Source organism: Emydura macquarii, unplaced genomic scaffold (assembly GCF_026122565.2).
Source record: "Emydura macquarii macquarii isolate MOO-44397 ecotype Brisbane River unplaced genomic scaffold, CSIRO-AGI_Emac_v2 contig_2422, whole genome shotgun sequence".
Lineage (NCBI taxonomy): Eukaryota > Metazoa > Chordata > Testudines > Chelidae > Emydura > Emydura macquarii.
In genome coordinates, this window is record NW_027132559.1 from 38,568,595 (window position 1) to 38,587,095 (window position 18,501).

An 18,501-nucleotide genomic window follows, 5' to 3' on the forward strand; every position below is an offset into this window, starting at 1 on the left:
AAATGTCCCTCTCATTCTTAATGCTTTGATCTGAAAGTTTCTCATTCCAAAGGGTGACAGAGATGCACCTCTGGTGTCCCCAGTTGGAGGAAGATCCCAGTTCCCTACTCTCTGATCCAGAGGCTGCTCATGCAGATCCATCACAGATTAAGTCACTCTATCTGCAGTCATGTTCATCTTTCATGCTAGGCACATGGCAATCAGTAATGGCTAGTATAGCAGAGTCCTTTCTTACATTTGCAGGGCCTCCTGGCACAGGAAGTGTGATCTGGTGCCTCCCTGCTTGTTGATGTAAAACATTGTGGTCTGATTGTCCATTTGAATTGGGACCACTTTTTGGAAGATCAGATCTCTGAAAGTACTTAGCATGTTCAGAACTGCTTTCTTCTCTATTATATTTATGTATGGATGGTGTACCTGGAAATACCAAATTCCCTGGATATGGAGGACCATGGTATGGTCTCCATATCCCAAATTAGAACCATCCATGGTCCTTATGATTTGGTGTTGGAAATCTATTCCTAAATAAAGATGGCTCCTTCATGGGCACCAGGCCAGGAGGCTCAAAGGTGATCTTTCTTTCAGATGTGATGTGAGCAGGCTTACCAACAGGGGTGGGCCCCCGGGGCCTGCTGCCTCCCCTACCACCCTTGCCCTAGGGTGACTAGATAGCAAGTGAGAAAAATTGGGATGGGGGGGAGGGCGTAATGAGGAAAAGCCCTGAATATCGGGACTGTCCCTATAAAATCAGGACATCTGGTCACCCTGCCTGGCCCCCGCTGTCTCCCCAGGATCTCCACTCATCCCCTTAGTGCCCCTGGACCTTGTTGCCTCCCCCACACATTGTTGCAAGCTCCTTTCTGTGCACCCCAGGCGGGCTCCAAAGACTTACTGGAGGCTGCAGGTGAGGAAGGGATGGGACTCAGCAGGCTTCCCAGCAACCCCTCTGGCAGAGCTGGGCTGCTAGCCTGGCTTCCCTGCTCCAGGCTCCATCTAGTGGGGCTCAGTGGGAGCGCCAGCTGCAGTGCCTTTCCCAGGCACATCCCTTCAGCCATGCTCAGCCTGATTCCCACCCTGGCAAAAATGGGGGAGAGCGGGTTTGGAGGGGGGATCTCAGGGCAGGGGGCTAGGGTAGAAGCTGGGGGCAGTGGTGGAGATGATTATCGGGAAGGCCCGTGCTCCTGTTTGCTTCCCCTTGTGCACACCTCGACTAAGAGGGTTGCTAGTATCGTTATAATGGCGAACCTTGTTCTAGTGTAGCCTATGGCTCGGGGTCTACTCTGATGTGAGACATGCCAAGACGCTGTAACTATCGATGGTTACAGTCTCAAGAACCACCATGTGTAGTATGGTCTGAGCTGTCACCTGCTGGCTTGCACTTTACCTTTCTGCCTGACTGGTGATGTCTTGGATCTTCTCCTTGGACAGAAAGGCTTTAGTTGAGTAGTGATTAGCACAGGTACTGTGTATTTTGGTTGTCTGCCGGAAACAAATTGGGATTTGGGGTAACTTATCATCAGAGTCATCCAAGTAGAGGAACATATGCACTCCTAACCCATGCAGATAGGTAAGAGATGGTAAGCACTGATAACTCACCTTGAAGCAAATAGAAGTTATGGGGTGCTTAGTACCTTATGGTAAACAAACCTCTTTCATGTGCCTCAGTATAAATTTAAATGCATAGCTTCAAGCACTCAGGTTTGAAAATTATGGGCATTATGTATAATTAGAGTCTGCTCTGCAATAACTTACAAATAAGGAATCCACTGAGATACTATAGTAAAACTGAGGGATTCATATTTCAAAGAGGATATTATAATACTTCACACACCTCTTTGATATACCCACATGGATTAGGTCTTATAAAAAGGTGTTTAAAATGTTTCTGCATATTAGTAGTATTCAAAATCACAGAGGTGAGATTGGTAAGGTGTACGACCTTCAGAGAACATAAACTGTAAGCGGAATGTTCTTGATAAAAATATGTTTGCTTCAGTAGAATGCCAGTGACATTAACAATTAACAGCTTCTGCCTATCTACTCCTCTGTTCTGGGAGCTACATGCCAATCTACCACAGTTTTACATTTGTTAGAATTAAATTCTGTTAAATATTTTCATAACTCTAATTTTCTACTTATCTGCAGCTGAAGTTCAGAGTGAAATTGAACGGATATTTGAATTAGCAAGGACTTTGCAGCTGGTAGTACTTGATGCCGATACCATTAATCATCCAGCTCAACTAAGTAAAACCTCTCTGGCTCCCATTATAGTATATGTAAAGATTTCTTCTCCCAAGGTAACTATCTTACCGCTGTTAATTGTGTTTCAAACCACCCATTCTTTGAGAACTGTGCCGCAGGTACAAAGAGCCACAGGTTCTCCATTGGATGTCACTGAAGGTCAATGAATTGCACTTTGAATTATTTTCTTCTGGATGAGAACATACCATTAAAAATTATCATCTCAATCAGTGGGTTACAAAGTCACATTTTTTGCAAAAGAGAGATGGCTGTCGTTCTAATGGTTGCTTAAATTTGAACTAAGGATGACAGTTCTCTTCTTGTTTATTATTATTTATGTAATATTACTTCACAGAATGCCAACAATTTGTTAAAAACTTTGCATGAATATGAGATAAGATCCTTGTCAAAAAACTTTACAATCTAAGTAGACAGTATAGAAATAAAGGGAAGAGGGTAGATATTATGAGCAGCAGGACAACTGACCAGTACAGTTCAGCACACACTGTGTTTAGTTCTGTAATTTTTGTTCAATTTATTTTTAAAATGTTCAGTCATTTAATTTGTTAACATTTCACTGTGTGGGGACATCTACATTTACAGTCTTTTTGGAACAAGTACATCCTGAAGAGACATTGGAAGGAGAAAGAGAAGGCTTGACAAAGTGGGTCCGGAAGAGCATTCTCAAGAGTCTCAGTATAAATGGTTACATGGAAGAAGGCACACTCATGAGAATAGGAGAACCTGAAGGGGGTCAGTTAGTGCAACTTGGGCAGAAGAGGAGAAAGAAAGGGAGTGAAGGGAAACGAGAGCAGAGAAGTAGGCAGGAGGGAGGTTGTGCAAAGCCTAGAAGGCAAGGGAAAGGCTCTTAAACCTAGAAAATGAGACATAATTAGATATGTTAAAAATTATACAAGAGTGTTACTTTTTTGAAGAGTACACAAATACATTGGGCCTAATCCTGTTCACAATCAAGTCACTGACAACACTCCCATTGACCTGAATGGGAATAGGATCATACCATTATCTGACTGCTTTTTGCTTCTGAATTCTTTCTTTTCCTACCCACTATGTATTTTAACTGTCTTATTTCCCACAGGTTTTACAGAGGCTAATAAAATCTCGAGGGAAATCTCAGGCTAAACACCTTAATGTTCAAATGGTGGCAGCTGATAAACTGGCTCAATGTCCTCCAGTGAGTTATTATTAATATGTTACTGTTGTGGAAATGTAGACTCCTATTTAAAGGGGTTATTTTATCCTTTGTTTCCAAGTAATAGGCTAATTGTGTAACATTTGTTGGTGCTTGCTACTGTCTGGCCATATTTCACTTGTCATTTTGCACAAGACTCCATTTGAGGTTTCTGCATGGCATAATGGTCAAATATATTTCTTTTTCAGCAACATGATTAGTCCTGGAGATATATAGGTATGGAGCTACTAACATTTTTACATGATTCATAGTTTAGGAACTGGATTACTTCAGTAACTCTTTCTAGGTTATTGATCCAAACTGAACTGATTTGGTTTATGACCACAAGTTGCCTCTGTTTGAAGGCAGATTAGTGGTCTACATAAAATGGTCTGTATAAAATGAGTTAGTGATTTCTTTGTAGTTCTTATTAGGCATATGCCATCACAGTTGGCTTCACCTGTATTGGTTTGGCATTCTTATTAATTTCAGCCAAGAATATATGAGATCATACTACTGTACTGTATCCTAGGGCAAGTCATGCAAACACTTAATTTCTCCATATTTAAACTTAAGATGATAATATCATGCTCAGCTACTCACTAGTAGAGCTGAACAAATAATTGATTTTTCTGGTTCATGGACCAAACAGAAAAATGTGAAAAATCAAAACAAAACCTCACTTCAGTTCAAACCATAACTACATTTTTTTTGTGGGGAGGGGGTTGTGGGGTTGTTGAAATGGAAAACCAAAAAAAAACCCTTAAAATTAAACAAAATGTTTTTGGTTTTACGTTTCATTTCAGGTCATTTTCAGGTGTTCAGCTTGGCTCTGTATATCCCCATTTAGGGCTTTGGGCCACTTTGTGGTGCCTAATGATAGAATCATCTCCAAGCAGTGTCAATTCGAGTGCCCACGCGGCCCCTCCTGCCCCTTCCCTCAGCATCTCCAAATGTTCTGAGGGGGAGGTTATATAAGGGGGCACAGTACTCTCTACCACCTCAGTTCCTTCTAGTCACTATGCCAGATGGAAGCAAACTACTCCAGTCCATTCATATCTGAGATTTTCTCCACTTCTGTCTTTATACTTGTTTAGTATAGTTAGGACCCTACCAAATACATGGCCATGAAAAATGTATCACAAACCTTGAAATCTGGTCTCTCCCATGAAGTCTGGTCTTTTGTCTACTTTTACCCTATACAATAGAGAAAAAGCATACAAAAGTTCACAGAATTTCTCACACTGGGGGTCCCGACCTTCTGGATGTTCCATCTGCCAGACTTTCATACCTAGAGCTTACAAGGTGAGGCAAAACAGATTGCAGGTGCTTTTATTTAAGAAGGCCTTTGAGACTAAATCCTCCAGTCTTGGGCACTCATTAGATCCAAAGTCTGAGAGGCCAGTCTCTGCTCCTGTGACTCCTGTGGCATCCATGTTGAACTTACCTTCAGTAGCTGTGGAGGAAACCTCCCATCTGGTGTTGGGACAGCCTCCAAAAGTAGGGTGTCATTATCAGTTCTTGATGCCTCTGCTGAGCTGGTTAAGACTCTCTGGTACACTCCTGCCTTTTGCCAGCCTATTTCTAAAATGACAGACAAATTATATCGGATGCCTTTGGCGAGGTTTTAATATGTACACACACACTCTGTACCTAATTCACTGGTGGTGGCTGCTGCCCGTAGTAGGTGGAGGTCTGGACAAGCACATTCCACTCCTGGTGACAGAGCAGGGAAGAAGATTGATTCTCTAGGGAGAAAAGTGTTTTCCTCTTCTCCTCTTGATATTAGGGTGGCAAATTATCAAGTAGTACTAGCCTTCATTCAATTTCACCTCTGGAAAAAGATGGCATTGTTTGTGTGGGATTTGCGAGATGACAAAAGGACCTAGGATTGCATTTTCCAAATGCAGAGTCAAAATGTGGCAAAGCATGCTCTTAACTTCATTTGTTATGCCTCGGACTCTGCTGCCAGAGTTTTGGCTTCTGTGGTTCCTCTGAGGAGATGTGCTTGCCTTCACTCCTCTTCTCTGGCTGTGAGTAACAGAATTAAGGTGGAAGATTTCCCTTTCGGAGGGGATGATCTTTTCAGTGAAAAGATGAATGAGTTGCTGGGGAAAATAAAGGATACAAGATCGACAGCTCATTCTTTTGGACTTGATTTATTTTATTAGAAGGAGACCACCTACTTCTTCTTTCTATTATCAGTGATAGTATAATCCACAGTGTTCCTTGACACATTTCTTGTGAAATTGAAGACATCAGCAAAATACCAACAGGCTATGTCTTTCCTGAACCAACACAAGAAGAGGTCTTTTAAAACAACGCCTAAATTTAAACCATCTGCTTCCTCTCTGCTGTCATCATAGAATCATAGAATATTAGTGTTGGAAGGGACCTCAGGAGGTCACCTAGTCCAACCCCCTGCTCAAAGCAGGACTAACCTCAGCTAAATCATTGAACACCAGGGCCCAGATTTGATATGAGACTCAAGAAGTGAGAACCATTCAGCAAGGATTCTTCTTTTCCTCTGTTTGTTTTGAGACAGTCTAGCCCATTTAATCAGCAAATGGAAGCTTATTGTATCAGACAAATGTATCCTATACATTTATAGAAAAGGACTGTTACATTCAGTTTGAGAAACTCTATCTGTTTTCAATTCTTCCTACCCTTTCCTTTTCAGGGAACCTTCTTATGATGTTGTTCTATTTTCAGAAGTGCAGAAATTGCTTCTAGTAGGGGCCGTTGAAGAGGTATCCAGTCACCTGAGGGGTCAGGGGTTTTCTTTGAGATACTTTCTTATACAGAAAAAGAATGAGGAGGAGGGAAGGGGGTTTGTCTGATTTTAGATTTAAGGAACATGAACAAACATATTTGAAAGTTTCAGTTCCATAATCTGACCTCCATAATCCTTTGGTTTGCATCTCTTGATTTAAAAGACACATATTTTTATATTTCTGTCTAGCACAGTCATCAAAACTACCTTCATTTTGTGATGGCAGGTCGTCATTTCCAGTAAAAGGTGCTCCCATTTGGCCCATCCACAGCACCAAGAGCATTTACTAAGTGCCTCTCTGTGGTAGTGATTTATTTGAAAAGCAGGTTATTTTTATTTTCCCATATATGGATGATTGGCTGTTGAAACTGTTCTTTGTAATGATCTATTAAACCACATTGCCTATACAACCACACTTTTTTCAGACCTAGAGCTGCTTCTGAATGTCAGAAAGTCAAATCTCTGTCCTACTCAGAGAATTTTATTCATCGGCTCCATGTTGGATTCAATAACAGGGAAAGGCTTTCTACCAGTTCAGAGTTTTTAAAATAGTGAAGTATGTTTTAAACATTCAAATATGTCATACTCAGGAAGTAATCTTCTTCCTGGGTTTCATGGCAGCTACTACTTGACTCCATTTGCACATCTCAGAAAGAGGCCAATGAGACATTGGATGTCTCGTCTACAGGCCAAATCTGGACAATCTTCAAATGTAAGTCAACATGCCTCAAGAAATTCTGGACTTGTTGACATGAGGTCAGTTGGAGCAAGTGTCCTAAGAAGCATCCAGTTCAATCCCACTTCATCATCGGTGAGGATAACTTCATATGCATCAAACAATGATAAGGGGAATGCATTTGAATCATTTTACAAGTCGAGGTAACTGGGCTACTTAGGAGAAAGGCATATTACACACATATGTGTTGGAGATAAGAACCACTCATTTGGCCATCAGATAGTTCCTCCCTCACATACACAGTGACGGACAATACATCAGATATGTATTATAGCAACAACTGGGGGTTCTCACTCTGCTCAACTGTGTGCAGAGGCAATCAGATTATGGGACTGGTGTACTTGCCGTGACATTTTCCCAGTGACCCTGCATTTAGCAGGAGAGAACAGTGTGATTCCAGATAGTCTCTACAGAGATAGCTCTGCATGAATGATGGTCCCTGAAGGATCAGTTGACTCCGAACATCTTTTCTATTTGGGGTCAACCAGATGTGTGTGTGTCTGCTACAAGGTTCAACAGGAAGAATTGCCTCATCTGCTTCAGAGCCAGAAGAGACAGTCAATCCATCTCTGATGCATTCCATCTGCAATGGAGAAAGGCCCTTCTGTATGCCTTTTTCACCCTTTCCATTAATTCAGAATGTGGTGAGGAAGAGAGGTCAGGATAGGGCAAGGATAATTCTAATTGCCCCAACTTGGTCATATCAGCAATGGCTTACGGACCTGCTTCATTTGTCTAACGGGGTCTTCATACATCTTTCTCTGTGTCAGCAGCCTGGCAGGATTCTTTTTCCAGATCTGCAGTCCCTTCACCTGACAGCTAAGGCGATTAAACTTTGAATCTGTCTACTCTTAAAAGCTCACGCACCCTGTCAGTTTGGAATGTACTGCATAATCCTAGAAAACTGTCTACCAGATACTGTTGCTATTGAAAATGGTGCATATTTGTAGTGAAGAAAATCTAATACCCCTATCTCATCTTCCATACCTTGTATTTTAGTATATTTAATGTACTTAAAGACTGACGGTTACCTAACTCGTCTTTGAAAGTTCATTTGACAGCTATTTCAGCTTGCCACATTTTGATTGATGGTAGAATGCTGTTCATGTATAAATAAGGTTTAAAAGTTTTTACGAAGGGGTTATCTAACATGTCTCCCCCTTTGAGAGAATCCTGTCCCTCCTTGGCAACGTAATTTGGTCTTATCTACACATGATGCCACCTTCTGAACCCATGGTTGTGTGTTCTTTGTATTATATATCTGTTAAGGTGGCATTCATTATTGCCATAACATCAGCCAGAAGGGTGAGTGAATTAAATAAATGCTTTGATGGCTGATTACCATTTATGACTTTTCACAAAAGTGAGGTGGTTCTTGGACCTGATCCCAGGTTTTTGCCAAAAATAGTTTATGAATTTCACATCAATCAGATAATTAATTTGCCAGTATTTTTCCAAGGCTGCATGCTAATAAAGGGGAATCCTTTTTACTTATTTTGGCTGCAAGAAGAGTGCTTGCATATTAAAAGTTTAAAAGAATTAAGTTTTTGAACGTTGTCCACATTATTTATCTCTTTTTCTAAGAATCACAGGGGTCATGCTATGTCTCCCCAGCAAGGCCCCAGTATAAATTTTTCAGGCCCAGTACAAACTTGTAACACGGGCCCCCTCTCACACACATACCACAATCCCTCATCCCATACATACAATCTCATGAGCCATGAAAATTTTTTTCCTCTTGATAATCGGGGTTGCAGTGTGGGCCGGGCCTTGGTAAAGTGTAGCCTTCCCCTCCCCTCATGTGGGGGCCCTGCTCTACAGACTATTTCCAGATGGATTAAACAATGTATTGTTGAATGTTACATGTTACAGAAATTTCAATGCCTACATTAGAGTTTTGGCAGAATCTTTTGCTTGCATTAAGAGACTGTTGCTGAGATTTGTAGGGCTGCAACTTGGAGTTCTGTGCACACTTTTACTACATATTATGCTCTTGATTCGGCTTCAAAGGCTGATGCTAGATTTGGTAGAGTGGTGCTTCAGTCTCTACTCAGTTAGGACTCTCTTCCCTCCTCCAGGTTATTTGTAGCATTGCTTATCAAACTACCCATAAGTGGAAATATGCAAAGCCACTCAGAGAAGAAATTAAGGTTTGTTACTTGTAACCAGAGTTCTTTAAGATAGCACTGCATATTCACACTTCCTACCCTCCTTCCCTTCTTTCTCAGCGTCTTTTTATTCTTTTCTCCGGGTTGGCGGAGGAAGGAACTGAGGTGGGAGTGTACTCTGTGTCCCACCGCTTGCCTTCAGTATGTTTGGAAATGCTGAGGGGAGAAGTAGGAAGGGGTGTGCAAGCCTCTAGCAGACACTGCTTGGAGAAGGTTCTACCGTTAGGCACCAGAAGGGGGCACAATATCCATAAGTGTGAATATCCAGAGCCAACTCAAAGAACTCCAGTGACAAGCAAGTAATCTTCATTTTTTTAACTTTGGCATATATATATATATATATATCGGTATTATTTTATATATATTCAACATATTATTTTATATATTCAATATATATTAGTTTATATATATAAATTAATTTTCAAAATAAAACATTTTGAAATGGCCAGAATGAACTGGTTCAACTTTTTAATTTATTTTTTCCAATTGGTTTTGGATCATGAATAATTAGTGACCTGAAAAATGCATTTTTCATCAAATTTACTATTTAAAGAAAAAAAACCCACCCAGGGTTACTCCCACAAACATTGTGAGGATTATTATTATATTGATACTTTATTATTGGGTTTACTCTGTACCCCAAATCCCTAGGGTGCCTGTAGCGCCAGCAGTGTGCCCGGTGTACCATGTCTCAGAGGCAAACAATGTAGGTGCTTCAGTGCTACCCTGGTGAATCCCACTAAACACTCAGACACACAGCGAAGAGACATTTTTACTGGAGCTGGCAGGAAAGGGGAAAGGTTGCAAATACCCTAGATACAGAAGCTGAAGCAGTTGCAGTTCAAAGTGAGCAATAGCAGTTCCTGGTTGGGTCTCTGGGGCAGTCCAGTTGAGAGTTAGTGCCTGGAGGGCCCCCTTCAGTCCAGTCTCTCTTCAAGAAAATAAGCAGTTGCAGGTTTCCAGGCAAGGCTCAATAAGTGTCTCTCATTGAGGCTCCTTTGCACTGGCTCCCAGCCCAGCTGCTGCTGCTCCCCTGTGAGTCCCACAGTGTACCAGCAGTGATCTGTACCAGCAGTGATATTAGAAGTCATAGCTTGTTCCACATGTGGCACTGTCCACAGTTCCTGGTGCTTCTCTCCAGCTCTGCTGCCATTTGAATTCCACTCCCAAAACAGAGCCCAGCCTCTTCCTGATTCAGGACCTTTTCCCTTACCTAGACTCAGGAAAAAAAAGTGCTATGGGGAGGGTTCTGATGGGAAATGTAATCCTTGCTTAGCCAAGAGGAAGGGGATGTACAATTGGGAGGAGCTGATGGGAGTTGTAGTCCCCTGCTTTGCAGATCCATCATGATACCATAATGTCAAGAGTTTGCAAGGCACAGTATAGGCACGTACAAAGATGAGGTCCCTGTCCCAAAGAGCTTAGAGTCTATATGGGGCCAATCCAACTCCAACTGAAGCCAATAGAAATCATTCCATAGGCTTTAAATGAGAGTGGGATATAGTGGTAAATTCAGAGTGAGTTAGTTAATATCTGTGCAACTTTTTAAATATGAAAATTACCACATAAGTGCTAAGTATTATTAATTTTGTCTATTATTGTTTTCAGTTTTGTTTAGCTTTGTCTGAAGTATCACCAGGTATAGGGATTCCACAGTTTTCTTTGGTAGCTTGTTCCATCATCTAATTATTTCAACAATTACTGTTTAACTTCTGTTTCCATGTTTGAGTTTTAAAATATATTCAAAATACCAATTCTGCCTTCCCTAATTACATATATCTTGCCAAGTGACGATCACGGAGGCTTGCCATGGAACGTATAATCTCACTGTTATGTACAGATGACTTTTAAATCAATTGCTTTAAAAAAAGTTCTGTCACAAAATATTCAGGACGTGACTGTTATGATTTATTTGTGGTGCAATAAGAAAAGCATTTCCTAATGTGATTTATCATCAGCATCTTCTCTGGTTTTATATTGCCTCAGAAGGTGGCTGTTCTCACTAAAATGTCTCCCTTCACAGGAAATGTTCGATGTAATTCTGGATGAGAACCAGCTTGAAGATGCCTGTGAGCACCTGGCTGACTATCTGGAAGCTTATTGGAAGGCCACACATCCTCCTTGCAGCAATCCTCCCAACCAGCTCCTCACTCGCACACTTGCAACAGCCACGCTTCCTATCAGCCCGGGTCCAAACATAAATTTACAGGTATAGTTTCCTTTCTCTCTTCCCCTTCCCCCCCATTCATTTCTGCAAGTAGAGGGAGACTTGCCGGGCCACACAGTGTGAATTCTGATAACACAAGATGCTAAATATATTTCACTGGGAGCCAAAAAGTGAATAGAGCAGAAGAGCTCTGCACTTAGGAAAAATCATTTGCTCTTTTTATAATGTGAATTCTTGAAGACAGACACTTTTCTTGTGATCTCCATTGTATTCACAATCGCATTTGTTTACTTACTTGCTGACTTGCAAGATTTATTTGGATTCCAAAGTCTAAAAGGGCCTGGTTGGAAACATATGGTGATGTGAAGTGGAAATAATTCAGATTTCCTCATGCCCAGAACAACTACTGCTTCAATAACATACTTACCAGCCACCAGCATTTTTATAACTCTTCATATGTGATTCAGTCATAGTTATACTACAGGGTTAACAGAAATGCCATGTTTGTTACTGCCTCGGGTAACTTTCAAAGTGATTAATATCCCAGAGCCCTGCCTGAGTGACTGGGCTGTGTGTGAGAGAGTTCCACAGGAACAAGACGGGGAGGAATCCATCCCTTCACCTCCGCAGACAATGGAGTGGTAATGGAGTCATCTCATAGCCACTACACTACTGCAGCCATGAGGATGAAGTGGCCTCTCCATTGCTCCCTTATCCACTGACCATCAGATCACACACTTCCCTAACCTTACCCTCCTTATATGCTAGCATCTTATGCAGGTGGGAACTTGAGATGCTGAGTGTGCTAGCTAAGGGAGCATTGGATGAGGAATCAGGAGACTGTTCCCAGCTCTGCCACTTACCCGCTGTGTGAAGTGGGAAGTCACTTCATCTCTGTTTCCACTCCCACCCTTCGTCTGCCTTCTCTAATTAGGCTAAATGTTTTGGGGCAGGGACTCTCTCTTCCTCTGTATATGTATTGTGTCGAGCACAATAGGGCTCTGATTTTAGTTGGGGACTTCAGGTGCTACTGCTGTATGAATAATTAGTGGCATCCTGATAACCAGTGCCCTGGAGACACATTGAATCTGCTGAGGTTATGGAGAGGGTTAGGGTCACATTTGCCTCAACTAAAATAACCCCTTGTTCCATCTCAGTTTCAGACTAAGATTTAGTTGTGATCAACCCCTGCATTTTGGAGTCCATCACCACGAGAATGGGAGAAACAATTCCTTTAGAAAAAGAATGACCCCTGCCTTTAGAATTTCAACTGCTGAAGCTTTGTTTTTTGTGGCTCTTGCAAATACTTTCCTTGCAGTGAAAGCTTTATTTTAATGGAGATTTCCCAGTGGAAATGCAGACTTGGCAGGTCCTTCCCTGCAAGGAAAATCACTTGTGTGCAGTCTGTAGGATGTATCTCTCTTCACAGAGCATCCTGGGAAAAAGAGAGTGCATGCCCCAGCTATCTCCTGCCTTTGTTTTTCCCCAGGGCCGAAAAACAGCTCTGAATTGATTGTGTGCTGGAAGAGCGTTCTAGGTACTGAAGTTACTCAGCAGGGTTATGTCGTGTGTACTGCTCAAGCCTTTTTATGCCCTTGAATAGATATTTATATGTTCTACCAACCTGTTTTTTTAACCACACTGTTCAGGGACCATAATGGGTTATTAATTACACCTTTCTGAGTGCTGTGATCTCTTCTTACAAATTCACAGGTTTTTATTTTTAGCACCAAAAATAATACTTAATTTATGCTTTTGCAGTTTTGTCTGAAGGTTTACTAATCCTGAAATGCTGAGGAAAGGTGGTCCCATTTGAAATCTAGAAATTTAACTTCCTTCTGCTTCATCATATGAAGATATATTTTAAGCAGAGGTGGGCCAAAGCTGGCACCTCAAAATCTGAGCCCCTTCAAAGTTTAGGAAAGGAGTAAGCTTGCTTTCCAGTCTCCAGATCTGAACCTATTTTTAGGATCCAAAACTAGGTGGCCCTGTTCTCTTTTTCTTGTTTTGATACAGCTAAAATCTAACAAGAACTGAAAGATTTCAGCCTGAAATCTCTGAAAAAAGCTGATCTCATAATATTTCCATAATTTTAGACAGAACTCTTCTTAGAACATAAAACTTCAGCACTCCTGAATCCAAACCCAAATCCTAAACCTAATTTGACTTTGATCCAAAACCTCAAAATTTAATGTAAGTGTCAATCTGAATCCAAATGCTGTCTCCTCAGCCCATCTGTAATTTTAGGGGCATATTCTTTCAATGGATGTGCCCCTGGCTTTCATTAGATTTTTTTTTTTTTTTTTTTTTTTTGCACTAACAATTTCTAAAATTGGAGGAGAGGGAAAGTATAATTTGCCTAATCCTTTGTTTCCCAGTCAAAACAGATCAATTGGATCTGAATTTATAAAACATTTTCCTCTTTGGAGCAGCTAGAAGTTTTGCATTTGCTCTTAAAACATAGCAGTTTCTGTCTTTGGATTTTACTGGTCAAAATTCTGTAACATTGAGTGTATTTAACACTTTGGCTATTTGGGAATTAAAATGTCCCATATAAGTATGCTTATTTTGTGTGCTTTAAAACCCATCTTTGTGACAAACTTTATTTTTTTATAAATTTAAAGCAGGTCATTAATTTAGACTATTTTCTTTACTTTTTAATTTATTCTAACAGAACATAATAAATATGTATGTTTTATTCAGAAACCAGCTCTGTAAATCTCTTTCCACCCACCTTCCTGAACAGTACTATTCAAATTCATATTTAATACATTCCTCTCCCAAAATGCCATCATCACAATAATGACCAAAACAGAAACAAAGGACTTCCACAGTAGAGCCTAGTGTCATGTGTTGACAGAGACATGATTTCAGAAACTCATGAACCTGAACAACACAAGTGATACAACCTCTAGTCTAATTTGGCAAAGCAGGTGCGATTATTGTTTTTACTGTGCTCAGATAAACAGATGTACTACTCCGTTAAATTCTACCTATATAATAACATTCCAAGATTATTACTCTGTGCGTCACCCTGAAGCCTAGAATGTCTGTTGAGACAATGTGGAGCAATGGAAACATCTACAAGCATAGTTGAGAGCTTTTTTTGTTCAGAATATCACCAGATTCAATCATCCCACTGAGGTGCATAGTCCGTTACTATTCAATTTTTAAATTGTCGGCCATTTGGACTTTACAAATTACACCTGTGCAGTGTACAGTAAGTCACGTTTCTATGCCATGTCAAGAGTCCTAGACCATTGTGATGTCAAAGGTCACTCAGTCACCAGCTAATTTGCATACAACAGTTTCATTGGTTGTATGAGGGAGACTGCTGAGAGAGTGCCACACTCATGCAACAGCAAAGGCTTTGAACTAGTAGTTTGATTTAACTTTGTACCAGCAGTGATATCTTCATGATGAAGTTCCTAGCCAGAAGTGGTAAGGACTATGCCTTTTGGCAAGATGCTTTTTTTTAATTCTGAAATTAAATCCCAGCAATCATTTAGCTGTGGTTTTGGGACAAATGCAGGTAAATGTAATGGAATCCCAAAACTGAGCTAAGTAATCACAATTGTTCATTTTGCAGTGATTTCAAAACACTTTGCTGATGAAGACTAGGTTTGATTGCACTTGGTAATTTTTATTTCAATCTTTAGATAGTAGCAATGTATTAGGAAATTGTTTGTGTTAATATCATTGTCCCTCTGTTTTCCTTGACAATAATCAGTAGTCCTGAGTGATTAATCTATAAAATCAAAGTCCATATAGATGGTATCACAGTGAGGGAATTGAATTATTATCAAAAAAAACCCCAGAAGGGCAATGATATTATTGGTATTATAATACAAGTATGTGTAATACTGGATCGAGCCATGTTTTAATTCTTCAAAAAAGAAACAGAGGCCAAAATCTTGGCTTTCCACTGCTATCCACCCATTCAGCGTATTTTAACGACTGTCTCCAGTGATTCCTAACCTCAAAGACGTTTCCAAATATTCTCTAATGATACGTGCCCTTTCTGAAGCTGACATATCCTCTCTAGTTCTTCTGAATTCCCAGTTCTGCTCCTGCACCCTCCATGTTGTATCTGGAGTGTGATTGTAGTTGTTGCTAACTGGAATGTTCAGAAAGTAATGTTGTTACACAAGCCGTGAACCTACCACAGAATAAATTGACTGCTGCCCTGCATTCTGCTTGGAATGGAAGGGCTCACTTGTATTATAATACAATATTTTCAGTAAAAATTGAATTCTAACAATTTCTCGATTAGACTCAAAGTGCATTGTCATGAATGTAAATTATTGCTCTCATTATGTTTTTAAGCTTAATTTTGTACTGAGGAAATGTCTTTAAATATGTGCCCTATGAATGTGAACTTACTGCCTGTTGTGACACTAACCAGGGCTCTCAAGGAGATCAGAGGAATGACCATTCAGCCCCTGAACGAACTGGCTCACAAGTTGAAGAGGAAGCACGGATTGAACCCACCAAGAAATTTCCACATCGTTCGTCTTCCTCAGCACAACACCATAACCATCGCAGTGGTGTTAGCCGAGGCCTGTCTAGGCAAGACACATTTGACTCAGAAACCCAAGACAGCAGAGATTCGGCTTACACGGAGCCAATGGAAGAGTACTCACATGAGCACGGTGACCACAATGATTCTCACAGGGGTCACAGTCATAGAGACGAGTCACATGGGAGCAGTGATCACAGACATAGGGAATCAAGGCATCGCTCAAAGGAAAGAGACCGAGAGCAGGACCACAACGAATCCAACAAACAACGCAGTCGTCATAAATCAAGGGACCAATATTGTGACAAGGATGGGGAAATGATATCTAGAAAACGCAATGACACAGGAGACTGGAACAGGGATGTATACATTCGCCAGTAACTTTTGCCTCTGGCAGTCTTGTGTTTCTTTGAAGTCTTGTATAACAATGCCCCTTGAAAATATCTTTGGGTTCTTCATTGCAGAACATATGGTATCCTTCTGTATGCTGATTTGTATTGCTGTTGCTTGCATAGCAATAGCATGAAATAGAATATTCATATACTTATTTTTTTTGATTAGTGCTATATAAATTGGCGTAGTACAACTGCAGAGCTCCTGATGTTGTACTGTGCTTTTTTCAAGCTGTTTTTGGTAGCGGCCACTTGAACAATATCTGTTGCCATCAAGGTGGTGTTAGTGTTTTAAAACAAGGTACCGTTGATGTTTAATAACCAACCGTGTATTCAGCAAGCCAGAATCAGCACATACAAAACTGAAACTCATCTGTTTTGATTTTTAATTTGTATGCATTTGATTTGCATATTGATTTAAGAGCCACTATCTGTTGCTTGTACCTCTAGTGGACTCCATTTGAGGACAGAATTCAGTCTTGCCTTACACACAGGGAATCATAAAATCAAAATCTATTTTCTATGTACTGGTACTGTGTACTGTATATACAGTTTATAAATGTTATTGCTGCAGACACCTTCTTACTATATAAGTTTGACCACACTGTTTTAGAGTCCTAATGCCAAGTCAGCAGATTTGCTTTTGAATTACTGGCAACTGGAACTAGCCTCATTCAGGAAATTTGTAACAGTGTTCAATCTAGACACTTTTTCTTCTGTAGCAGAAAGCTTGTACTTACTGTAAATATGAGTGAATGCTTGAGATAAAAGGTTTGATTCCTATATCTTATGCTGTCCTTGCAAATTTATAAGTTTGCATTTTAAATTGATGGTAACGATAACTAACCTAGCACTATAAATTGTTCTACACAGCTCACACAAATTGCAATGGACGCACTCTAATTTTTGTCTTATTGTCAGAATGGTGGAGCATACATGACAGGGTATGTGTGTGAGAGAGAGAGTGTCTATCTGTGACAGAGAACAAGAGCAGAAGTAAGAGGATCTAGTGAAGAAAATTGAGATTACTCAAAATCCCAACCAGTCGGTTTCTTTATTCTTTGTTCGGTTTCTTTATTCTTTGTTACTTTCAAAAGCTGAATTGCAGTCAGGGAACATGAGGAAGTTTACTGCTACAGGTAATTGGGAAAGCATAAATCTGCTGGCTGTTTGTTGAGACTCCAGGAGAGTAAAAACACAGGCAAATGTTACTGTAAGTGTTTCACTGGAAATGTAAAATCTTTGTGTTTTAGAGTATTTGTTTTAGTAAGAAAAGTTTACACCGCTTGTGGAGAGTTATTTTGTTGGAAAATAAATTTTTTGTAGCTTCTCCACTTTTTTTCTACACTTGCCAATTCCTCTGTAGTCCCACTTTGCAGTCAGTTCTGGCCTCGTCCTTCAGCTCAGAGCTTGCAGCTGGCAGTAAGAGCGCAGAAAACTGACTGTTATAACCAAAGGTTCCATCTGTTATGAACTCACTAGAGACACGTGTGTTGAAATCAAATGGAGTGAAAACTCAGTATGTTGTGCACCGAGTAACTCTTGTACCGGAAAATGGGACACAATGTATTACTTTTTGGCTTCAGAGTCCATGTCCTGCCTAGAATACATTCTGTTCTGAGTCACAGCTAATGATTTTAGTAGGTTTAAGCATCAAACACTCCCCGTGCTTGTAACTAGTACAGGTTATATAAAGAATACAGGATCAAGGTCGTACTCATAACTGCGCAAGTTTTTATAATTTATATATTTTCTTTCAAAACAATGGAATTGCCTGACTCCAAATATTTTATAGTGAAATGTTTAAGAAATACATGAAATTCATTTTTAAAAGTTCCATTCCTTTATTCCAGGGTCCAGATAATTAGATTTCCATCCTTTTGGAAATATTTTTTCCCTTAAAGAAGCTTTGAAACTTTTTTTAATAAATACACAGAGGGTGAAATTTTGCTGTCAGGTAGCTGATTATAACTCCCATTGCTGTCACTTGTAGGAATCCAAGACCAGCATTTGACTGAACGTGTGCACTGGGAAGGGGATGGTGAAGCTAAGGGTCTCTTTCTAGAAACAAAGCTCCAAGCATTTGTATACACTTTAATAACTACCTTTCTAGAAAAAGGTAACTAGTTCTTACACCTGTTACACTACTAAATGGATTTGTACAAGTGGTGGCTCTATATGTACATGATGGGTTTTTAACATGGAGATCTTTCAGTGCATCGATGAAAACCCATGTTGCAAGTATATTTGCTGTTTGAAATGTTTCAGATCAGTTCAGCAAGGACAAATGCAGAGGCCTCCACTTAGGACAGA

The 18,501-nt window shown here is 40.3% G+C and overlaps 1 protein-coding gene across 2 annotated transcripts in view; it reads left to right on the top strand.

The window, feature by feature from the left end:
• The window catches only part of CACNB2 (calcium voltage-gated channel auxiliary subunit beta 2), a 340,464-nt gene extending 322,942 nt beyond the window's left edge, over positions 1–17,522 (top strand). For both annotated transcript variants that reach the window (XM_067562325.1, XM_067562326.1), the window contains 4 exons: positions 2,146–2,297; positions 3,341–3,436; positions 11,134–11,319; positions 15,683–17,522. In XM_067562325.1, coding sequence (XP_067418426.1) covers positions 2,146–2,297; positions 3,341–3,436; positions 11,134–11,319; positions 15,683–16,177 — 929 coding nt within the window. In that variant the 3' untranslated portion in view covers positions 16,178–17,522. The remainder of the gene's footprint in view (positions 1–2,145; positions 2,298–3,340; positions 3,437–11,133; positions 11,320–15,682) is intronic.
• Positions 17,523–18,501: the final 979 nt, after the last annotated feature.